The sequence below is a fragment of the Pteropus medius genome, unplaced genomic scaffold, assembly GCF_902729225.1.
Source record: "Pteropus medius unplaced genomic scaffold, Ma_sr-lr_union100, whole genome shotgun sequence".
In the NCBI taxonomy this organism is placed as follows: Eukaryota; Metazoa; Chordata; class Mammalia; order Chiroptera; family Pteropodidae; genus Pteropus; species Pteropus medius.
The window spans coordinates 31107434-31126335 of record NW_024354500.1 but is presented as its reverse complement, the minus strand read 5'-3'; the positions used below and the strand labels follow the sequence as shown (position 1 = coordinate 31126335).

Sequence of the window (18902 nt, the reverse complement as noted above, 5' to 3'; positions counted from 1 at the left end):
ATGCCAGTGTCATGAGCTGTTGAGCTGTCTGAGGACGGCACACCCTGAGTTTGCCAGAGCAATCTTCAAAGAGGTGGAAAGAATCAAGAATAGTAAGTAGAGTGAATTAAGAGAAATTAGCACATATACCATTCGAGGGGTGTATCCTCTGTGACTCCAGAAAGTTTACAGAAGCCTTGAGTGAAATACAGAGGCCCTTACCATTCCTGTTGCTCTTATTCACAGCTGACGGCTCCCTGTACCGGGAACCTGTTAGCACCATTGATATGATATCTTCAAAGCTAACAAATAAGGGGTCCTTGGGGTGCTCACTGTAAGGAGGAAGGCTGAAGAGCCAGACATCCTAGCTGTGTCACTTATTTAACCTACAGAGTTACTAAACCCTACAAAAAGAGACCATGATGATGCAAAACAAACACAGCTGGACATAAATGACAAATAAGCGATCTAGATACTGCATTGCACTAAGATGCTATCGACTTAAAGATGCATCACTATTTTACGAACCAGTAAGAAAAAAAATGCACCGCTAATTAGACAGTGATTATCAGATTGTAAGGCGTATCCGACTGCAGAAATGTCAAAACGTGAAAAAGTGTGCACTGATAACACACACTTTTAAAGACTACCTTAAGAAATCGAGTATTGTAGGATTGTGAGGTTCTGCCTACATTATGAAATTCTTTCAAAGAAAGAAAACTAAGAATACTATACCCGATGCTCTCTTCTTAATCAGCTTTAAGTAGTTCAGAATGCTACATCTGGTATCCACATCCACTTCCATGTTTTCAAGGTAGGAGTTCAGAACTGGGATCAGCCCAGGAAACACACCTTCCTACAAGGAACAGAACACGTCATCAGTTGCCTGCCCCAGGTGTGAGCGGTGAGGCACGCTGCACAGGACCCCTACCTTCCCGTTAACGATGGTGTCGATGCTCATCAGGGTGTACTCCTCCGCCGCCAGCTCCGCGCTGTTCTGGGACTTGCCACAGCCGTCCACCACGGCGCTGCCACCTGCCAGAGGAGAGGGCACAGGAGCTTTGGTGGCTTGTCGTAGCTAAAGTGACCCTAGAAATCCAAGAGAATGTAATACCTTTGCAAATGTCTTTCCTGAAATAGAACATTCCCTGCAGAACAGCATCTCGTTTCTGTGCTACTTTCATGTTTTCATCAACCTAAGGGAGAAAAATCATCACAGCCAGTCAGAACACTCTTCACCAGAGTTTGTAGTGCCTTCCTCACTTCTGCAATTAGAACTGTCTCCTCCAATGCTTTCTGCTCAGAATAACAGACTTTTTACTTTATGTGGGGCCTGTGTCACTCAATCACAAGTTGGTATGTGCTTTTCAATAACGGGAAAATTTTAAGAGCTTATCTTAAACAAAAAACATATTCACGTACGCTGTCTGCATTTCGAAGCACCTTTAAGACCAAACCCTGCAAGAAATCTAGTCTCAGAGGCAAGTGGTTGATTTCCTTGACACGACACAGTCCTCCTGACTTCCAGTTCAGTGCTCTGTCCTCCCAAATCACTGGGGTTTTGCTGCCTCTTTGGTGGTGAAAAAAAAGAGTCAGCAGGTTGTCAAATCTGGCACAAGGTTAGCCCTCCAGGCAGAGGGTCACCAATGCTGTCTGCCTACCTGGTGGCCCTGGCCATGTCAACTTATTCATGAGGCCAAAAAATTCCTCTTCATTTGTGAATTCTCCATTTCTCCAATTATTTAAGACCCTCAAAGTAGAGTTTTTAAAACATCTTAGTAGTTGTCTCTTATTTCTTATAATGAAATCTCAGGGGAACCTCAATATATAAAAGACACAATTTAGAGGGTCACACTCAAATAAGGTGGATGGTACAAAGCCTTTGATTATTAAGCCTCTTTACCATACTCAATTCCATTTGTTGTTATTGTGGTTTTTTAAAAAGACACATATGACCTAAATAATCTAGATACTTCTAGGAGCATATTCAAATAGTCTAAAATTCTACCATGGCTATGATCATCTTTCATTTCTAATAATTTTTTTCTTAATCTTGACAAAACTTAAGATCACTTTTTAATTTCTGCTTTCATGAATTCCCCTTTACAAATTATTTTACTATTATTACTCTTTAGATTCTCAATTGGACTGCTTAGGTTTATTTTCCAACTTTCTTTTAAAGCATTTAATGCTATGATTTTTCCCTCAGAGCTGAACTTTGCCAGCATCCCACTGCCTTTCACTTTCCTATACAAGCTATAATCCTAGTTCTGCCTTATTCTAAAACCTATTAGGAAAAACACTTTAAATTTCCAACAGTTACATTGCTCTTCAACTTTCTTTTTGAATTTTGGTGAGAATGCATCCTGTATGGTATCTTATTGAGAACAGAAGACCTTCCTTAATTTTTATAAATCTTCCTCAGTGCATTTGAAAAAAGATGTTCTGTGGTATGAGATTTGTGATAGCGGTTACATAATCAAGCCTGTTACTCCATGTCGTTGAATATCCCTACGGCCTTTCTCATTCTTTGATTATATGACCTGTCAATTATTAAGATGCAAGGTACACTACTAAGTGACTTATATCCTGAATCTCACTTGGCCTTACAACGGCCCACACTTTTCCCCATTCTACATGTGTAAACTGAGGCACTGAAAGGATAAGTAACTTGTCCAGGTTAAGAAGCTAGTAAGTAGTACAAGTGATTTATAAATTCAATGCTTACACCAAAGTCATACCTTACCCACTATAGTGTCTTTAAAAAATGATGGCTCTAACATTATCTTAAAAGAGCACAGAAAATTGCTTTCTCTATCTCATTTAATACTTTCTATCTCACATAATATTTTGTCTATTATCATTCCTGCTCTTTTCTTAAAAAGTCATCACATAGATCTTTATTTTCCACATTTCCACCTTATGTTAGGTACATCTTATGCAAACAACATACGCCATTATGTTGCTATATCTGTTTTAACTTTTTAATAGGAGAGTTTAGTCTATTCGAATTTGTTTTTGCTTTTTAACAATTTTATGTTCTCTGGGCTATACTGTTAACTACTTCCTGGCCCACACCTCTTTTGTGGCAAAGTCTCTTTGTCTTTTCCCATTCCTGTTAGCTAGCACGTTAGAAGTAATAAATCCAATTTCTATACTATTAGTAGTTTTTCTTACTATTAAATGTAATTTTGAAATCACCTCTCTAAATGTCAAGCATTAAAGAGTATCAGCCATCTGTCTCTTTCCATTATCCCTTCACTAAATAAGATTTTGGCATACTTTTAGCTCTAATAATCTATTATATTTTGTTAGAATTACCTGGAATTTAAAGAATGGTTTGGCTGGGAAGAGAATTCTATGGCTGTAATTCTTTACCCCTCAGGATTCTAGAGACTTGTCTCAATCTCTTTTAGTATGTAATGTTATAAATGAGAGGTGATATTAATTCATTTTTTCCCCTCTTGGCAGCTAACTTTCTTGTCTAGACAGTTGATCTTTTGAGATTCAGAAATATGTAGATTTGGGTTCCTCTTTAAATACATGTCTCATCCTTAATGGACTCTTTCACTGAAGAAAATTCTATTTCTTGGATTATTGTGTCTCATATCTCTTTTACACCGATCATTCTTTTCTTCTAAGTTATTACACAAATGCTGAACTTTCCATAGCAATTTTCCATGTTTCAGTTTCCATTTCTTTGCCATCCTACTGGGATAAATCTCAATTTGGTTTCCTAAATCACTGATTTTGCTCTTTAACATCTGCTCTCCTGGTGTATATACTGGGTTTTAAAATTGTTATCTTCTTTGTTTCTAAGAACTCCTATTCTCCAAATGCTCTTTGGTCCATAGTGCTTGTTTATTTTATTGATGTGATCCTTTCCCTAGAATTTCTTCGAGGGCACTCTTAGAAGTTCTTTAACAATTCTTTCCAGTTTCTTAAATTAACTGTTGCACTGAGGATTATATATTCTGCAGGCCCAGATGGGCCCTTCTTTTTAAGGCTATTAAAAGTTCTTAGTTTTCTACCGACCTTTAAATATCTATTTATATTTTTAAACAAAGGCTGAGATTGGTAGCTTACACGAACTCTCCCTTAGAAGGGCTGCTCTCCCCAGCAGGTACACTCACATGGGCAAAGGGGGCCCAAAGAATTCTATGGGTTATCTTTGGCCTTGATGTGAAGAGCAGGCAGAGACAAGATGACAGCCACACTTACTGCAGTGTGTGGGGGTGACACAGATGCAGGCTGGAGTACCCCTTGGTGGAGGGAGTAGGGAGCATAGTATCATGGGAGCAGATGCTAGGCTAGGCAGTTTTCTTCTTCCTTCCATGCTTGCTGTGACAGGGCTGCTCTACTTCTCTTCTCTCTGGCCCTAAAATGTCATTGGACCCCTTGCTGTGTGTAGCAGCCTTTCCAAACCATTCATTGTGCTAAAGGACCCACAGGGCCAGGAACCAAAGGCTTTTATTTGCTGCCTCACAACCTGGAAATGTTCCAAGGCTCTGCCAGGAAACTGCTTCCAGAAAGCTCCTTTTTTGGTATTTATTGGGTTGAGGCTGATTAACTCTGATTTGTGTATCTGATAGTTTGGTGCCATCTACGTTCTCCAGAAACATCTTCAGTTCGGTTCCACTCAGGTGACCTTTCCTTGCATTTTCGCAGTTACACTCTTCCCATCCTAATTTTAATACTGTAACCAAAATGGGAACTGGAGGATGAAATCAATTGGTGGGACTCACTGCAACCATCGTCTTGAATCGAAAGCCTCTAGAAATAAAGTGGTTATTCAAATGCAACCCTAGATCTCTTTCAAATGGGCTAAGGAACTACTATTAGCACCCCCCTTCCCATTTTTAGGAACCTCCACCAATGTAGCACCAGAATCTTTAGCATAAGGTTAGACTTAAAAAGAATAAGGTAGAGAAACATTTTATTCTAAAGGGTGAACAATTCTAAATGAGGTCAGATTTGAAATAAGTATATATAAATGAAAAACAGATAGTAATCTAGATATCTAGACCCATCACCATACTTAAACTCATTCTTACCTTTGACAGCGGAATGAGAAAATCCAGTTTGTATGAAAGGATCACTCTAGTGAGCAGCACGACAAATACCACATATGCAGAGTTCTCAAAGTCCGTTAACTGAACCTAGACAAGCAGGAGACCAGAGAAGTTGTGGACTAACCACATACACGTGCTTTTCCCCAACACGCCCCTCCTTGGATCATGTCATTCCCCAGGCATCTCTAAATGCCCCATTTGGGTCTAGAAGCCCTCCGCCCTCAATCTGTTCTCAGATATGAGTCTCCCTTAGCTTTCCGACTTGCTTTTAACATGCACACATTTGATTCTGCACTGCCTTCCAATCAGTGTGAGCACCTCCGATGAGAGCACCAGAAAGGTGACGGGCTGTGGGAGGACAGGTGCATTTGAGGTGGTTCCCGCCGACGCACGTCTTACCTCCATGGGTCGGAATTCTACTCTCCATCCGATATCTGAGTTTGGAGGAGGAGGCTTAAATCTCATTGTTTGCCAGTTTGTGGACTGAATATTCTATAATAAAAAAGAATAAAACCAACTTGCCATGTGTCCAGGAAAGTATTAAGATGATCTGATATTTAATAAGGGAAGACTGTTCACTGTCCATACCTAGTACTCTTCAATTTACAAATACAAAAAGGTATAATTTAGACTTTCTTGGAGTGTGACCTGCTAGGAAAACAAACAGCAAGTGTTTAACAAAAGTTGAGTGATATGTCAGCAGCGCTAAAATAACTGATCAAGTTATTTTTATGCAGTATGCCTGAATTTTTCATCATTATGCAAACGAGAAAATACTGACCAAGAAATTTAGATTTGGAGATATAACCAAGAAGAACCATAAAATAAAAGTACTTTAAACCAATTTAAAATTTTTCTTAGTTCTTTACTGTACTGGGTAATGAAAGGCATAAGATTTCTACTGTCACTAATTCTTCACAGGCATAGAAAACTGCCTCAACCTTGGTTAGTAAAGTAAAAATGCATCTAAAACAGGAGATACCTCAAAATGGTCAGACTCATTGGCATCGTCCAGGTGTATTTTCTCTTCAAACAGAGTCAGTGGGTCTCTAATAAAGAGGTGAGCAACATGCTGGGCCAGGAGATGATCAATGCCTGCAAAGAGAGGTCACACTGGACTCACTTCAAAGCTCAAGATTGTACTGTTCTCTAAGTCCAGTAAGACGACAGGACAGATCAGGAAGTTTGAAGAGAGGGTATCTAGAAGACTAGGCAATGGCTGGTTTGTTCAGTATTCTCACGTTGCCCAGGATTTTATCCTATGGGGCCTGGGGAAGTGTCAGTTTTATTTGCTATTTACATAGTGCCTGCACTGGTGGGGACCTATATATGGATCTCCAAAGTAAGTTCCTTTTGCTAAAAGTTAAGAAGATCTCACAAGTATTTGGAACTTAAAACTTTAGGAACAAGCAGCCTCATAAGAAAAGTGAGAGACTTCACTCTAAAAACAGAAATCAGACCAGGAGTCAGCAAAAAAGTTTAAGAGTTTTGAAGAACTAAAGGTGTACAATCAAATGTAGAAAAAAGGCATGGATTCTCACCTTCCTGCAACAGTTGTTCATAGATTGCTTTATCTATTGTCAACTCGATGTCATTATATTTCTCACCACACTCAGATAAATAACTGTCTATTGAATCATATCGGGATTTACTAATTCTGTAGTTATTGTTCTTCAGTGGCTACAATTGAAAAAAGTGAATGAATGCCAAATAAAATGATCTGGAAATAAATTAATACCCAAAATAATTATATTAAAATGTTCTTTTTTTAAAAAAAATAATATAATTACATTAAAATGTGCAACCTAAACATAAGACTCTGAAAAAGAAGTTAACCCTAAAATGTTTTATTAGGGAAAATTTTATTTAAAAAGCCTGGAGGCAATTTAAGTAGCCTTTTTCTGATATAATTTAAATATACTTTTACATTTTCTTAAAAAGCAGATCACATTCATTCTTATTAAGCTAGGAAGAGAAAGACTAAGTTTGCAGTAAAAAAGCCTGTAATGACTTCCGAAATATTTTTTTAAAAATTGCACTAATTTTAGAAGATAAAACAAATACAGATTTTAACAAATGATGAAAATTATCTTTCCACCCAAACAAAACAGCATTTCCCACATAAAGTTCTCTGCTTGTAAAAAAAATGCAAAAACGAAAACCTTAAAACAAACACTACGAAGCCAAAGACAGGTTTATAACCCATAAATTTCTTCCCACATGAGATTAACTCAAGATAAAAATTTAAGGGAAACTTCAAAATCTCAAGTATTTACAACTGCATTTTATCAGCTTGACATAAAAAGGCTGCGAAGGAAAATCGTTCCCACCTCCAGTCCTCTTTCCTCCCGAGTTCTATCATCTACAGATGCAGAAATCACTCCCCAGCGACAATCAATGTCTGACACATAGCCTCGGTAAAAAGGAGACGCAGCACTCAAAGCCATCTGAAAACAAACAGGTTCAAAATGTCACGTGTTGAAAAATAACTCCAGGCAGTTTACCTCTGGTCAAGAAGAATCAGTTATGCAACTCATACAGAGCCCGACTACCTGTGCCTGCTTTCTTATGGTGAAATATACCAGAAGGAGACTCAGATCCCTGGATCTGATCCATTTAAATCATCCTCACTGTAACGTAAGGACATGAAGAATGGGAGAAGGAAGCTGGCTACACTTGAACTTGACACTTTAATACATAAACGTCTTATTAGTAACAGTAAACTTCTACAGCTCAGACTCAGTCTGTTGGCTCTTAATCTGCATATTTGTGTTAGTTCATTTCTGAATGAAATCTTAACTGGACTTAAACAGCACATAGTAAGCAAATTTTGCACATGTAGTCTTTATTTTATACAAAAAAGTACTTAAAATAAGATGTAATTTCTACTTACCACAATTGGGCAGATAGTAGCCAACTGATCATAAAGGTATCTAGCCTCAGATATGCTGCAAGCTTGGAATGTTACCTATTTAAGAATTGCAAGTTATTAACAACAACAAAAAAAATCACCCACATCCTCCCCAAGGAGTAAAATCTAAGAAAGATTGGAGAAGGAAGGGGGCATGGTATGTAATAGTTATTCCATCGATGACAACACTTAATACAGGAGTTTTATTTAAAAGCTGTCTCGGATGAATTTTGCTAGAAAATGGTATTTAACCATGCTCACAACTAATATAAATAACATGTTGCTAAGCTAAATAAGATTTTAAAAGTCAAGAAAAAATAAGACACTAAGATAAGTAATGAAGTTCAGTAAGGCATTTCTTCTAGCTTATTTCATTCGATAGCTTCCCATTTACTTCAGTTAGCTGAGGGGTTATATAACTTTTGGTAAAAAGGAATTTGGAGATGCTAATGATGGATTTCAGAATTCACTGGTGGCAGTATGAGAAATAGCTTGGAATAGGTAAGACTGGAGGAAAGCAGAGCGGTTAAAAACACTGCAACCATCAAAGGAAAAGCTGAGGAGGGCTGATGGGAAGAGGCACATCAGAATCAAGGCAGCAGGCTCTGCTAACCAGGAATATAGAAAGTGAGTGTGTCACTTAGAATTTGGCTTGGGTGTTCGTAGGACAGACAAAAAGAAGAGGCCCCATGACATGGTGGGCTTCCGAGGCCAAGGAACAGACAAAGAAGCCCTGTAAGGGGCTGGGTCTCCAGGGTTGGTGCCCAGAAGAATAAACTGGAGAAATATTGGGGGAACAGGCTCAGATGATGTACTGAAGATGGGTAGATCATCAAGAAAATCTGCAGAAGAGTGGTAAATAGGATATTTAGAAGTTAGCTAGAGAAAAATATTACATAATTAGTACAAATCCTCCATAAACAATTACCCAAAACAAACAAAAAAAAGTGCTGCCTCCTTTGGCATGGGGGTTGAGTGGAAGAGAGGCAAGGAATACAAGTCATGGTTGTTAGCTTTTGTATTAACTGCAATTTGGGAACAGTTCAAATTTCCTGTTACTGTTATTTAATAATGACAGTCTAAATTTAGTGTTGGTACAGGAAATGATTTAGGTGCTTAATGCTTGAAATAGCAGCTGACTGATTATGTTTATTGTCATAATCCCAACATTTTAGTTCCAATAGTTTTAGCCAGATCTCAACTTTGCATTTTTTACAAGCAGAGAACTTCTACTGGAAGAGTCACAGTCCACATGCTGAATTACGACAGCATTTCATGTCAGTGTGGTGACTAACTATAGAAAATCATTTACAAAAGTGATTATATCCTCTTCCCATGTCCTCCTCAACTTTTCCTTTGATGGTTGCAGTGTTTTAACTGCTCTGCTTTCCTCCAGTCTTACCCATTCTTCCTATAATTTCCATTCTTCCTATAATTCCTATAAGTCAGTGCTATATTTTCATTAAAATAACCAGCCACTACAAATTAATTCAACATGGAGAAGAGCTGAGTCCCCGATATCAAGGAATAAGAGTATCAAAGGTTAAAATAAAGATTGAGATGAATTGGCAGTTAGGTCACTGATAATCAGGAAGGGTAGTTTCTGCAAAAAGGTAGAAACTCAGAAGTCAGTTTGTGCATGGGTAAAGATTAAATGAGAAGTGAGGATATGGGAGATAGTAAGCAAAGTATTTACATACTTATGTGCTGTGACCCCATTACTAAAAGCTTCAGGAAGGTAGGAGATCTACTGCCTTGTTCTTTATCCCAAGTGTGTAGAACAGTATCTGCCACCTACACTAAGTACTTAATAAATATTTATTAAATGAGAGTATCTTGAAGGAAAAAGGGTACTAAAGAGAACACAGGAGCAAAGGTAAGTTTTATTTTTATAAGATGGGGAGATACTTGAAAAACTGTGACCTTATAGGCCAGATTTATACATGGATTGAGATTAAAAATACCTAAATGTTCTCCGAGTGCTCTGACTGCTGAATTCTTTTGAACATGAAGCTCTTAGTTTATTTAGGTTCCTTTTCTTCACTCTTAGGTATTTTAGTTGTGTGTCTGTTATTTTTGTCTTTAAAAAGGTCTTACGATGAGATTTCGTTTCTCAGTTTTTTGCCTGGCTTCTCTTAGATGGCCTAGTACATACTAGACAACCCTGGAAAAGCCAACCCTAGAAAAGTATGCTTAAAAACAGTACCTGGGATCCAACAGTTGTTACAGCAGTGAAGAGACTTATCCTAAATATATTTAGTAACTGGCTTCCTTACTCTAGAGCTGATACAGCCACTGTTAAACTAAATGGAACATTGCTGCAGATAATGGCTATGGTTGGGGGGAGGAGGAGGAAGAAAAAAATTCTAATACCTTAAAAAGGTATAAATATGTAAACAGTTTTGGCTCCTGGTATCCTTTTAAAGTACATAGAGAAGAGAAGCAATGTCACTAGAAACTGATGAGGGTGGGGAAAAAAAGAGAAGTATGAAAAACAGATGTTAGAAACCTAAACATCTACTCTAAAATTTATCTAGAATGCAGTTTTAAGCCACATGATTTTCTTGGGGGTGGGGAGACCTCTTACAACATGCACGAACTTACTGACATGAACTTATTAAATGATTCTTGAAAAGCTCCCCAAGAGAAGAATTTAAATGTGGTTAAAATGCTTTTTGTTTTATACAGTAAGGTTTCCATTAATCTTAAAAAATTAAAGCTATTTTTTCTGTTTTACTGTAAAACACTTTCTAGTGTTCTACTTAAGAGACACAGCAGGGATTTCTGTGGGGATTTGTGGAATCTGTCTCATTTACCACACACTTCACATGACCTGTGATTTTTGTGAGTACTGAAACTGGGGTGCTGGACGTGCCATTGAGAAAAAAAAATTGAATCCTAAATCCATGACGAATCTTAAATTGGATGTAAAATTATATCTACAGGCAACAAAAATGTTAACTACCTACCATTAGGACACATTTATTTGTATAAATACATTGTTTCAAGGGAAAGAACAGCCCTTTGGAATAAAGCCAATTGTGCTGTTCCTGGCAAAACACCCTGGGGTTTAATATTAAACCAAGAAAGGCAATCGGTATTCCAATAGAACTGATATAATTTTAAAGCCAGGCACTATAAGTTCTAGAGCTTAATAGTTCTCTTTGGAAATATTTATAATTAAGATAGGAAAGCAGATATGCCGTTAAAAGTCAAAAAGTCTCTTTTTTTAATGAGGCATGACCATTTGTAAGAAAACTTTCTGGCCTGTGTTTGTTTGGAAGCTACATATTTTATACCAAACATATACAGCAGGAAAAGCAGGAAAAAAATTTTACCTTTGGCTATGGTTTTTTTAAAACACATGACTCTGGCATTCTAATTTGGTTATATATAGTTGTAAAAATAAACACATCAGAGATATATGTGCAAGAAGGTACATGTCTACACTGCAGCTGTTTGAGATGATGGGGATGCTGGGTTTCTTGGCCTCTGTACCAAGCATGCTCCGGCTGGAGGCCCAGGGCGCCTCGCATGGGGGCCGGGCTGTGCACTGCTCCCGGCCTCTAAGGACACCGATCAGCCAAAGTAATTAGAACCAGATAAAATCTCCTAACAAGAGGCCTCTCTTTTATTTGAATTTTTCAACTTGAAAATGTATATTTTGTGCAACTCCTACTCCTGTTCTGAAATGATTTGAAACAAATTAAAGGTTAAAACAAATACTTCTGTTAATAAAAACAATGAAATAAATATTAGCTTGGAGTCGGACCTAGAAGGGGCTTTAATATAAACCTTTTTTTAGAATGATGAAAAAACCAAGGCCAAAAAAATGTGAAAGGAGTTACCCAAATACCAGAAACAGACAAAACCCAAATGCAGGCCCACGTGCTACCTGCTGAGTTCTGTGTTCTCCCATCCAGGTCTTAAGTGAGCTTGGGCACGATCACTGCCAGAAGCACCAGTGATCGCATTAGATCCAGGGAAAGTTTTAACAGTAAACAGAGAAAGGCTATTCTACCTTCTGTGTAACTTAGTCAGGAGCAAGGCAAACACGGGCTGATAAATATTTATTTTTTTATACCATTATATGGCCTTGCATGAATATAAGAATCTTAAGTCCTTCCCTTGGATCACAAAATCACTGGAATGCATCAGAGTTCATTTTCAGAAACAGTTAAGAGATTTGAGCAATGTTTACAAGCTCAAAGCTAGATTGTCACTAGATGGCAGCAAAATTAGGCATACAAAAAGATTAGAGACAGTGACTTCAAAATATTTCACATTTTAAGTTATCTTTGCAATAAACTGTAGATTCTGTAAATTCTCTGTGAAGAGAGAGCTTCTAATGAAGTTACTAAAATAACTTCACCGGTTTTCAGAAAGGCCTACCGGCTACCATTGCAACCGGATCCAATGGGGAAACATGCTATATAAAGGAAACTTGCTATAGAAAGTTAGTAAACAGAAATGGATGAGGACACTCTGCCTCTCTGTACATTTGAAACAATACCTGAAGACAGCAATTGCCCATTCCAAATCCCATGGCATCCATGTAAATATGATCAGGCTTAGAAGCCTTTGCTGCCTCATCATCCTCAGGAAATGTTTCTATAAATGGAGATGGTGTATTCTTGTCCTTAAAAACTGATTTAAAAAAAAAAGAAAAGAAAAGAAAGAAAGAGAAAGAAATGAGTGAGAGCCAAGAATTAAACAATGTAACAGGGATCTCTCCCACTCGCCACCTCTCTGTGGACTTACTTGGTACATTGATGACAACCTTTTCTCCTCTCCTATGTCGGATATTTCTTGTTAGGGTGCTGAAACAGACAACCAAATGTCATAAATGAGTCACCTAAGACCCATCATGTAAAAGAAGAATTTGATCACATATAAGTAAATGAATGAAATCCTACCTCAAACTAATTCTGAGGCCACCCTATAGAAAATTTATATGGATCAAAATGCTCTGAGGGATACTCTGAAAGAAGGCTTTGCATTAATACCACTTCCTTGGGCTCTTAAGAATGCTTAATCACTGCTTCCCCAGCATCCTGTAACTCACCAGATCGAGCTCAAGAGTTTGGGGTCTGCCATGATTTAGTCTCACCCTACATTTCTAACACTTCCCATATTAAGTCCAAAGACTTTAACCAAACTTTAATACTTGCTTTCCCCAGGTGTCTCTGGAGCCCAAATACCTCATCACTCCCTCCCCCAACCTGTAGCATTAATACGTATCCTGTAGACTTGCAATGTCTAACGCAGAAGCTACCAAACTGTGGCTACTAAGCATTGAAATGTGGCTAGTCCTGATTACAAGATGCTGTGAAACACATCAGATTTTGAAAGCTTAGTACAAAAAGTTTCTTATTAATACTTTAAAAATATTAAGATTATAAACTGAAATAATTTAAATAAATAGAGTTAAATAAAATATAAAAGCCACTGCTTTCATGAAGCCTGTTTGTTCCCCTCAGTCAGAAGCACCCTCCTTTCTCCAAGAAGGATCTCTGGTACTACCATTTTTTGATATCCTCATAATCTATCTTTTCTTGCAGGTGAGTTTCTCTATTTTCCATTAGCACACTATAACATTTGAAGTTGGGAACTATGCCTATAAATCTTTGTCTCCTCCCAAAGACTTTGCATATAGCAGGTGTGCAGAGCTGCTTTTAAAAAAAAAAAAATGAATACTGAGAAGTCCCAACATCCCCAACTCTAGATCAGGACACTGGATTCAGGATGACAGGTGAGACTCAAAGTACAAAGTCAAGATCAGACTGGGGTGGACCCTGAAGCAACTTAAAACCCAAGAATTAAACTATAAACTAATAGAACTAGAAGGTAGAGAGTGCCTATTAAATGCAGATGTAAATATTTTACCTTATTATCAAAGTATATAGAATGGGATGAGTAGATCACACATACTGGTGGTAATGTATAGGAGAAAAAGGTAGGAATAATTAAAGGAAAGGAAAGTTTCCCAAAATAAGAGTTTATAGAAATACAACTGAAAAGAAATCTGCTCACTAAAGGAGAGGACAGTGGCTAAGTTAATGACTTTGAGATAAGTCAAGCCTGGATACCAGAAGCAACAATCAAGCAGTCTTGGGGATAGTGAGCGTGTCAACAGGTGTGTGTGTGTCTGTGCGTGTTGCCTTTCCTGGTTAATTACAAAAGGAGTCAAGATTCAGTAAATGCTCAGTAAGGATTTCCGGGCAGAAAAACCATCCTCTCAGAAGGCAGGGATCTGAGGGGCGCCTGTGTTTAGCCATACTCACCCAAAGCGGGGATGCTTGTTTATTGCTTCATCGGGAAAGAAGAGGGACTTGGAAGCACCTTCTTCAACTGGGTTGGGTTTGAACTCAGGCAGCGTGAACCCAGGACAGCCTAATCTACAACAAATTGAAGAACTAAATAGGATTTGTTTTCACGAGTTAATTATGCCTCACCATTACTGCACCTGTTAAGAAATACCGCATGTCTATTATTCCACAAATGTTCTGTAAATACTGTGCCCCTTTACGACCATCCCTTGCACTCTGTATTGTTCACCAACATCTTCTTTTGTGATTCCAGCTCTTTACTGACCTCATCAGAGAGCTTCACCCACTATTTACAGAGCATTGACTTACGTCCCACCCGTCTCCCCATTCAATAGCTATGACCTACAGCACAGTTCCTTCCCCTGGTCACATCAATTGGCAGGGATTACAGGTTTTCCTCTATGCAGCTTCTCAGGCTTCCTCTTTTACTAGCTCTAAATTCTCGACTTATTTTTTGACCCCTGTATACTGCTACCGTCCCCAACCTACTGATAAGCTTTGTTGGAATCTCGAAGTGGCCTCCTGTTTTTTGGCCTCTGCAGGTCACCTCATGAATACCTCAAGTTGTGTCTCTACGGGTGTCCCCACTCACCCCTGAGATCTCTTTCTCAAGTCTGAAACCCAACTCTGTTATCTATTTGACCTAAAGGCGATTTTTAATTCTAACACAGAAAAATGAGGCTCTGTATTTATCCTTAAATGTAAAGTTCAAATTCCACATCACTTGCAGTGACACCACCAAGTGTTTCGAGTTGAGAATTTTAAGGTCATTGTTAAGTGTGTTGTGAGGGTGGACAAAGGCTAACAAAAACAAAATTAGCGAAAGCAAAACAAGGGGGCTCTTATCAGGGTTTTAGATCAGTGGTAGGAAACTTTTAGTTGAGAGCCAAGACTAGCCCATGCCCTCTCTTCAACCCCTCCCTACCTTTTATAAAATGAAGTACCTGTTGGTTGCCCACAATGGTCTTGTGAACAATTGAATTTACTGATCTTATCTAGAAAAGAGTTCCCAGGGTTCCGCATTACTTGCTACGAGCCTGCAACCTTCAGAAAAGTCCAGGAGAGTGACAAACTAAACCTGGGAATTCTTAGCTAACCAGAATGTACTTGGCAAGTCAGACTCAGCTCTTCAGACTCCAGTATCATCCAACAGAACTTTCTGCAATGATGGAAATGTTTAATACATGCACTGTCCATTACCAGTATGGTAGTAGCCAGCCGCCTCTAGCTATTGAGCACTTGAAATGAGGCTAGTGGGAATTAGGAACTGAGCTCTTCATTTTATGTGAGTTTGATTAAAATTAAATAGTCCTATGACCATTGTTTTGGACTACAATTCCACACTAGTTTTTGCCTCTTTACGGAGAGAAAAATCACACTGTTTATACTTAAGAAACCAAGTACTGTTTTCCCTCTTGATCCTAAAATAAAACTTTCCTTATCATTTACTATGGATGTAAGGTGAGGCTTCTATGACTAAACAATAATCATTCTTTTTTTGTTTCAATTCCAAAAATACTCTCCCATCATAAAACATATATGGCTAGGCTTTTTTCTTTTTTTTTTCTTTTTTTAAAGATTTTTAGAATAAAACATTTCTGTCTCAACTATCCATCATAATAAGAAAGCTAAATCTATAAAAAAATTTTAAAGGGCAGCTGTCCCATATGCGGGGGGCATTCTCACTTAAAATAAAAGCCATTAGGTTTATCAGAAATTTCCCTTTGTGCCACAATAAAATATATTCCTGAATTTTAAAGTATAAGATAAAATATTTCTGGTTTGTGTTAAGAATTTTTATTTTTATTTTTTTGTTTGCTAAATAAAAGGTACAACCCTCTTAATGTTAAGGGGGAAAAAATAAAGAAAATTTAAGATACTGAATTTTTCAGTTCACTAAAAGTTGTCAAATAACATCTGTAATCTACTTCGTGGCCTTTATTATTCTAAAGTTTCATAATAATTACCAAACCAACAGCCTTGACATCTGGTCTCCATCCCCAGGTTTGCTGATTTTGCTACCTCTTGATCCATCCCCACCACCCACTCTCATCCAGACTGCCATCTCCCCTGAGTGAGCCCCCTTGCTCAACTCCCAGTAAGCCCTGGCATCCATCCTGCAGCCACACTGACACTACAGCGCAAGTGAGGGGCTGCAAAACAAAAACATGATACTATCCACCCAACCCAAACTTTGCAAGGCCTTTTACTGCTTTTAGGATAGCAACCAGAATTCTTAGTTAACAGGATCTGGCCCACCAGCTACCTGCCCAGCGTCACCTTACCCCACACTTCCACTTCACTCTCAGCATCCTAGTCACACCAGTCAGCTTTCTTCTAGTTCTCAGAAGGCTCCATGCTCTCCAGGCTCATCCTAGGACTTGTACCCAGCTGCTCTCTCTCCCTAGGACACTCCTTACCTCTTCCACACCTATTAAACTCCTGCTAGAGCTTTGGACATCACTCCAATCATCCTCACTCAGAGAAGCTTCCCTCCTCCGTGCACAGTCCACCAGACAACCATGTCACACTCTCTCCGCGCCACATCTCTTCCTCACACTGCTGCCCAAGTTTACAGTCACTGGACTTGTGGGTACCTCATTACTCTTTGTCTCTTCCACTAGCTCCATGGAGGGAAAGACTGTGCCTATTTTCACTCGTGTTGGAATCTCATCACTGTGTGGCTCTGGTGTGGAGCAGGCACTCAAGCATCTGAGTGAATGGCAGTCATGATTTCTTTACCTCCTCCTTCAAACATTAGGGCAAAGGAACGTGCCAATTCTCTTCTAAGCAAACCTGTCCCCCCTCACCCAGCTGGGTTTTCTTTCTTCTGGCAGGGAGCGGGAGTGGCCTACACAAATGAAATGAAGGCATCACAGAAAATAAGATGTTTTCTAAATGGTTGATGAGTTGCTTTCATTGATGTGACAATGAAAATTTAAAAAAAGAAAATTCCACTTAAGTGTTCGTCTCAGACCAACAGTATGACTCGAAATGCCTATGTTCATTGCAGACATTTACCAGAAAAAAAAAAGTATGAAAATACTTCGAACTGCTCCAGGACGTAGATGCCAATCCCCAAAGCTTTTCTGAACGTTGAGGAGGTAAGTACACTTTGTCACAATCTAAAGACGTCTAGCAAAGATAAGTCAGATTGATGATTTGGTAGAACTGCATTCTTACGTACAGGTCCTATGTATAATTATAGCACATTTATGTACCTCATTCTAAGACCATAATCTCACTTATTGCATTTATTTACTTTTATGAACTTTTAGCCCTATCTAGATTTGATGACAAATCTCAAATTTTCTTTGCAGTACAATGTCTAAACATGACTTAAGGACCCCCCTTGTTCACAGTTAATATGCATCAATATTTGCATTGGGAGCACTGATGTCATCCCTCTAACAGTGACCTCGGCCACCAATATCATCACTTGCTGGCAGACAAACACATGTGAAGGTGCTACTGTTACAGTCGAGTGAGAAGAGCACTTAATAATCATCAGGAGACTTGGCTGCTCCTTACAGGGTCAGAGTCGCGTGGCAGACGTTCTGCTCATTCCACCCAGCCCTTGGGTGGACACTCCACATTGCTAATCAGTCACGGTGGTTCTCACAGTCTTTCCGACCAAGTCCAGATGAACGCTCTCACCCCAGAACTCCGGGCCCCGATCCACCCAGTGAAGCTGGCATGCAATTACTGCCTGCAGCTCTAATGTTACAGATTCTATCAAAGGCAGTATGTAAAGAATGACCTGTCTGTAAAGAATGAGAATTATAGGGTCAAATGTTTGATCGTGATTTGCTCTCTTTATAATCTAAAGTTATAAAATGTCTGCTGGGGCACGTTAATGTAGGAACTAACCTGGGAAATGAAGTTATTGTGCAAAGAGCCTGATTTTCTTCTAATAAAGAAGTTGCCTCCTTCCGGCGTTTTCTCATGTTGTCTTCAACTGTGTTGAACTCAGACATTGTTCCTCCGTAGGGCTGTCCCGGTGTCCCTTCAATCATGTAACTCCCATACTCTGGTCTCCAAAGGGTAGGATGGCTACAGAGGAAAAAAATGTCGCTCCATCTTATTCTTGTGCTGCAGTCTACTCAATTTTCAGAAGTTTTTAAAAAGTTTATATATACATATTTATATATATATATATATATATATATATATACACACACACACATGTATATATATATATATACACACACACACACACACACATATATATATATATATATATATTATATATATATAAACATCCCGCCAGCCAACCCAAACAAAATTCATCTGCAAGTTTTACGTGGCACCAGAGTTTGTCACCTCAGTAACACTTTGGCAACTTTTAAAAATGTTTAATAACAGTAAAGAGGCTTCATATTGAGTTTATTATTCTAAATACTTTAATATATTAATGGGTTTAAAATGTCAACATTTTGTAAGGCATTATTATTATCCCTACCTTACAGATAAGGAAACTGAGGCACAGAGAAGTTAGGTAACTTGACTAAGGTTAGCGAGCTAGCAAGTAGAAGAACTGGCATTTGAACCCAGACAACCTGGAACCAGGGCCTGGGTTCTAAACTACTATGCTATCCTGTCTCCTATACA

The 18902-nt window shown here is 38.5% G+C and overlaps 1 protein-coding gene and 1 long non-coding RNA gene across 2 annotated transcripts in view; one reads left to right on the top strand and one right to left on the bottom strand.

Moving 5' to 3' along the window:
• The window catches only part of GCLC (glutamate-cysteine ligase catalytic subunit), a 43237-nt gene that overhangs the window by 1963 nt on the left and 22372 nt on the right, over positions 1-18902 (bottom strand). Inside the window, exons 3-15 of the mRNA XM_039853123.1 lie at positions 18162-18344; positions 14247-14360; positions 12724-12782; positions 12476-12609; positions 7945-8019; positions 7382-7498; positions 6593-6731; positions 6034-6146; positions 5451-5543; positions 5034-5138; positions 1094-1175; positions 911-1014; positions 715-835 (exon numbers count right to left, since the gene is read on the bottom strand). Of these exons, the coding sequence (XP_039709057.1) occupies positions 715-835; positions 911-1014; positions 1094-1175; positions 5034-5138; positions 5451-5543; positions 6034-6146; positions 6593-6731; positions 7382-7498; positions 7945-8019; positions 12476-12609; positions 12724-12782; positions 14247-14360; positions 18162-18344 (1439 nt within the window). The remainder of the gene's footprint in view (positions 1-714; positions 836-910; positions 1015-1093; positions 1176-5033; positions 5139-5450; positions 5544-6033; positions 6147-6592; positions 6732-7381; positions 7499-7944; positions 8020-12475; positions 12610-12723; positions 12783-14246; positions 14361-18161; positions 18345-18902) is intronic.
• On the top strand, positions 9450-18223 carry LOC120594930 (uncharacterized). The gene is made up of 3 exons (XR_005650741.1): positions 9450-9838; positions 17305-17395; positions 17612-18223. It is a non-coding gene; the product is annotated as an uncharacterized LOC120594930 (long non-coding RNA).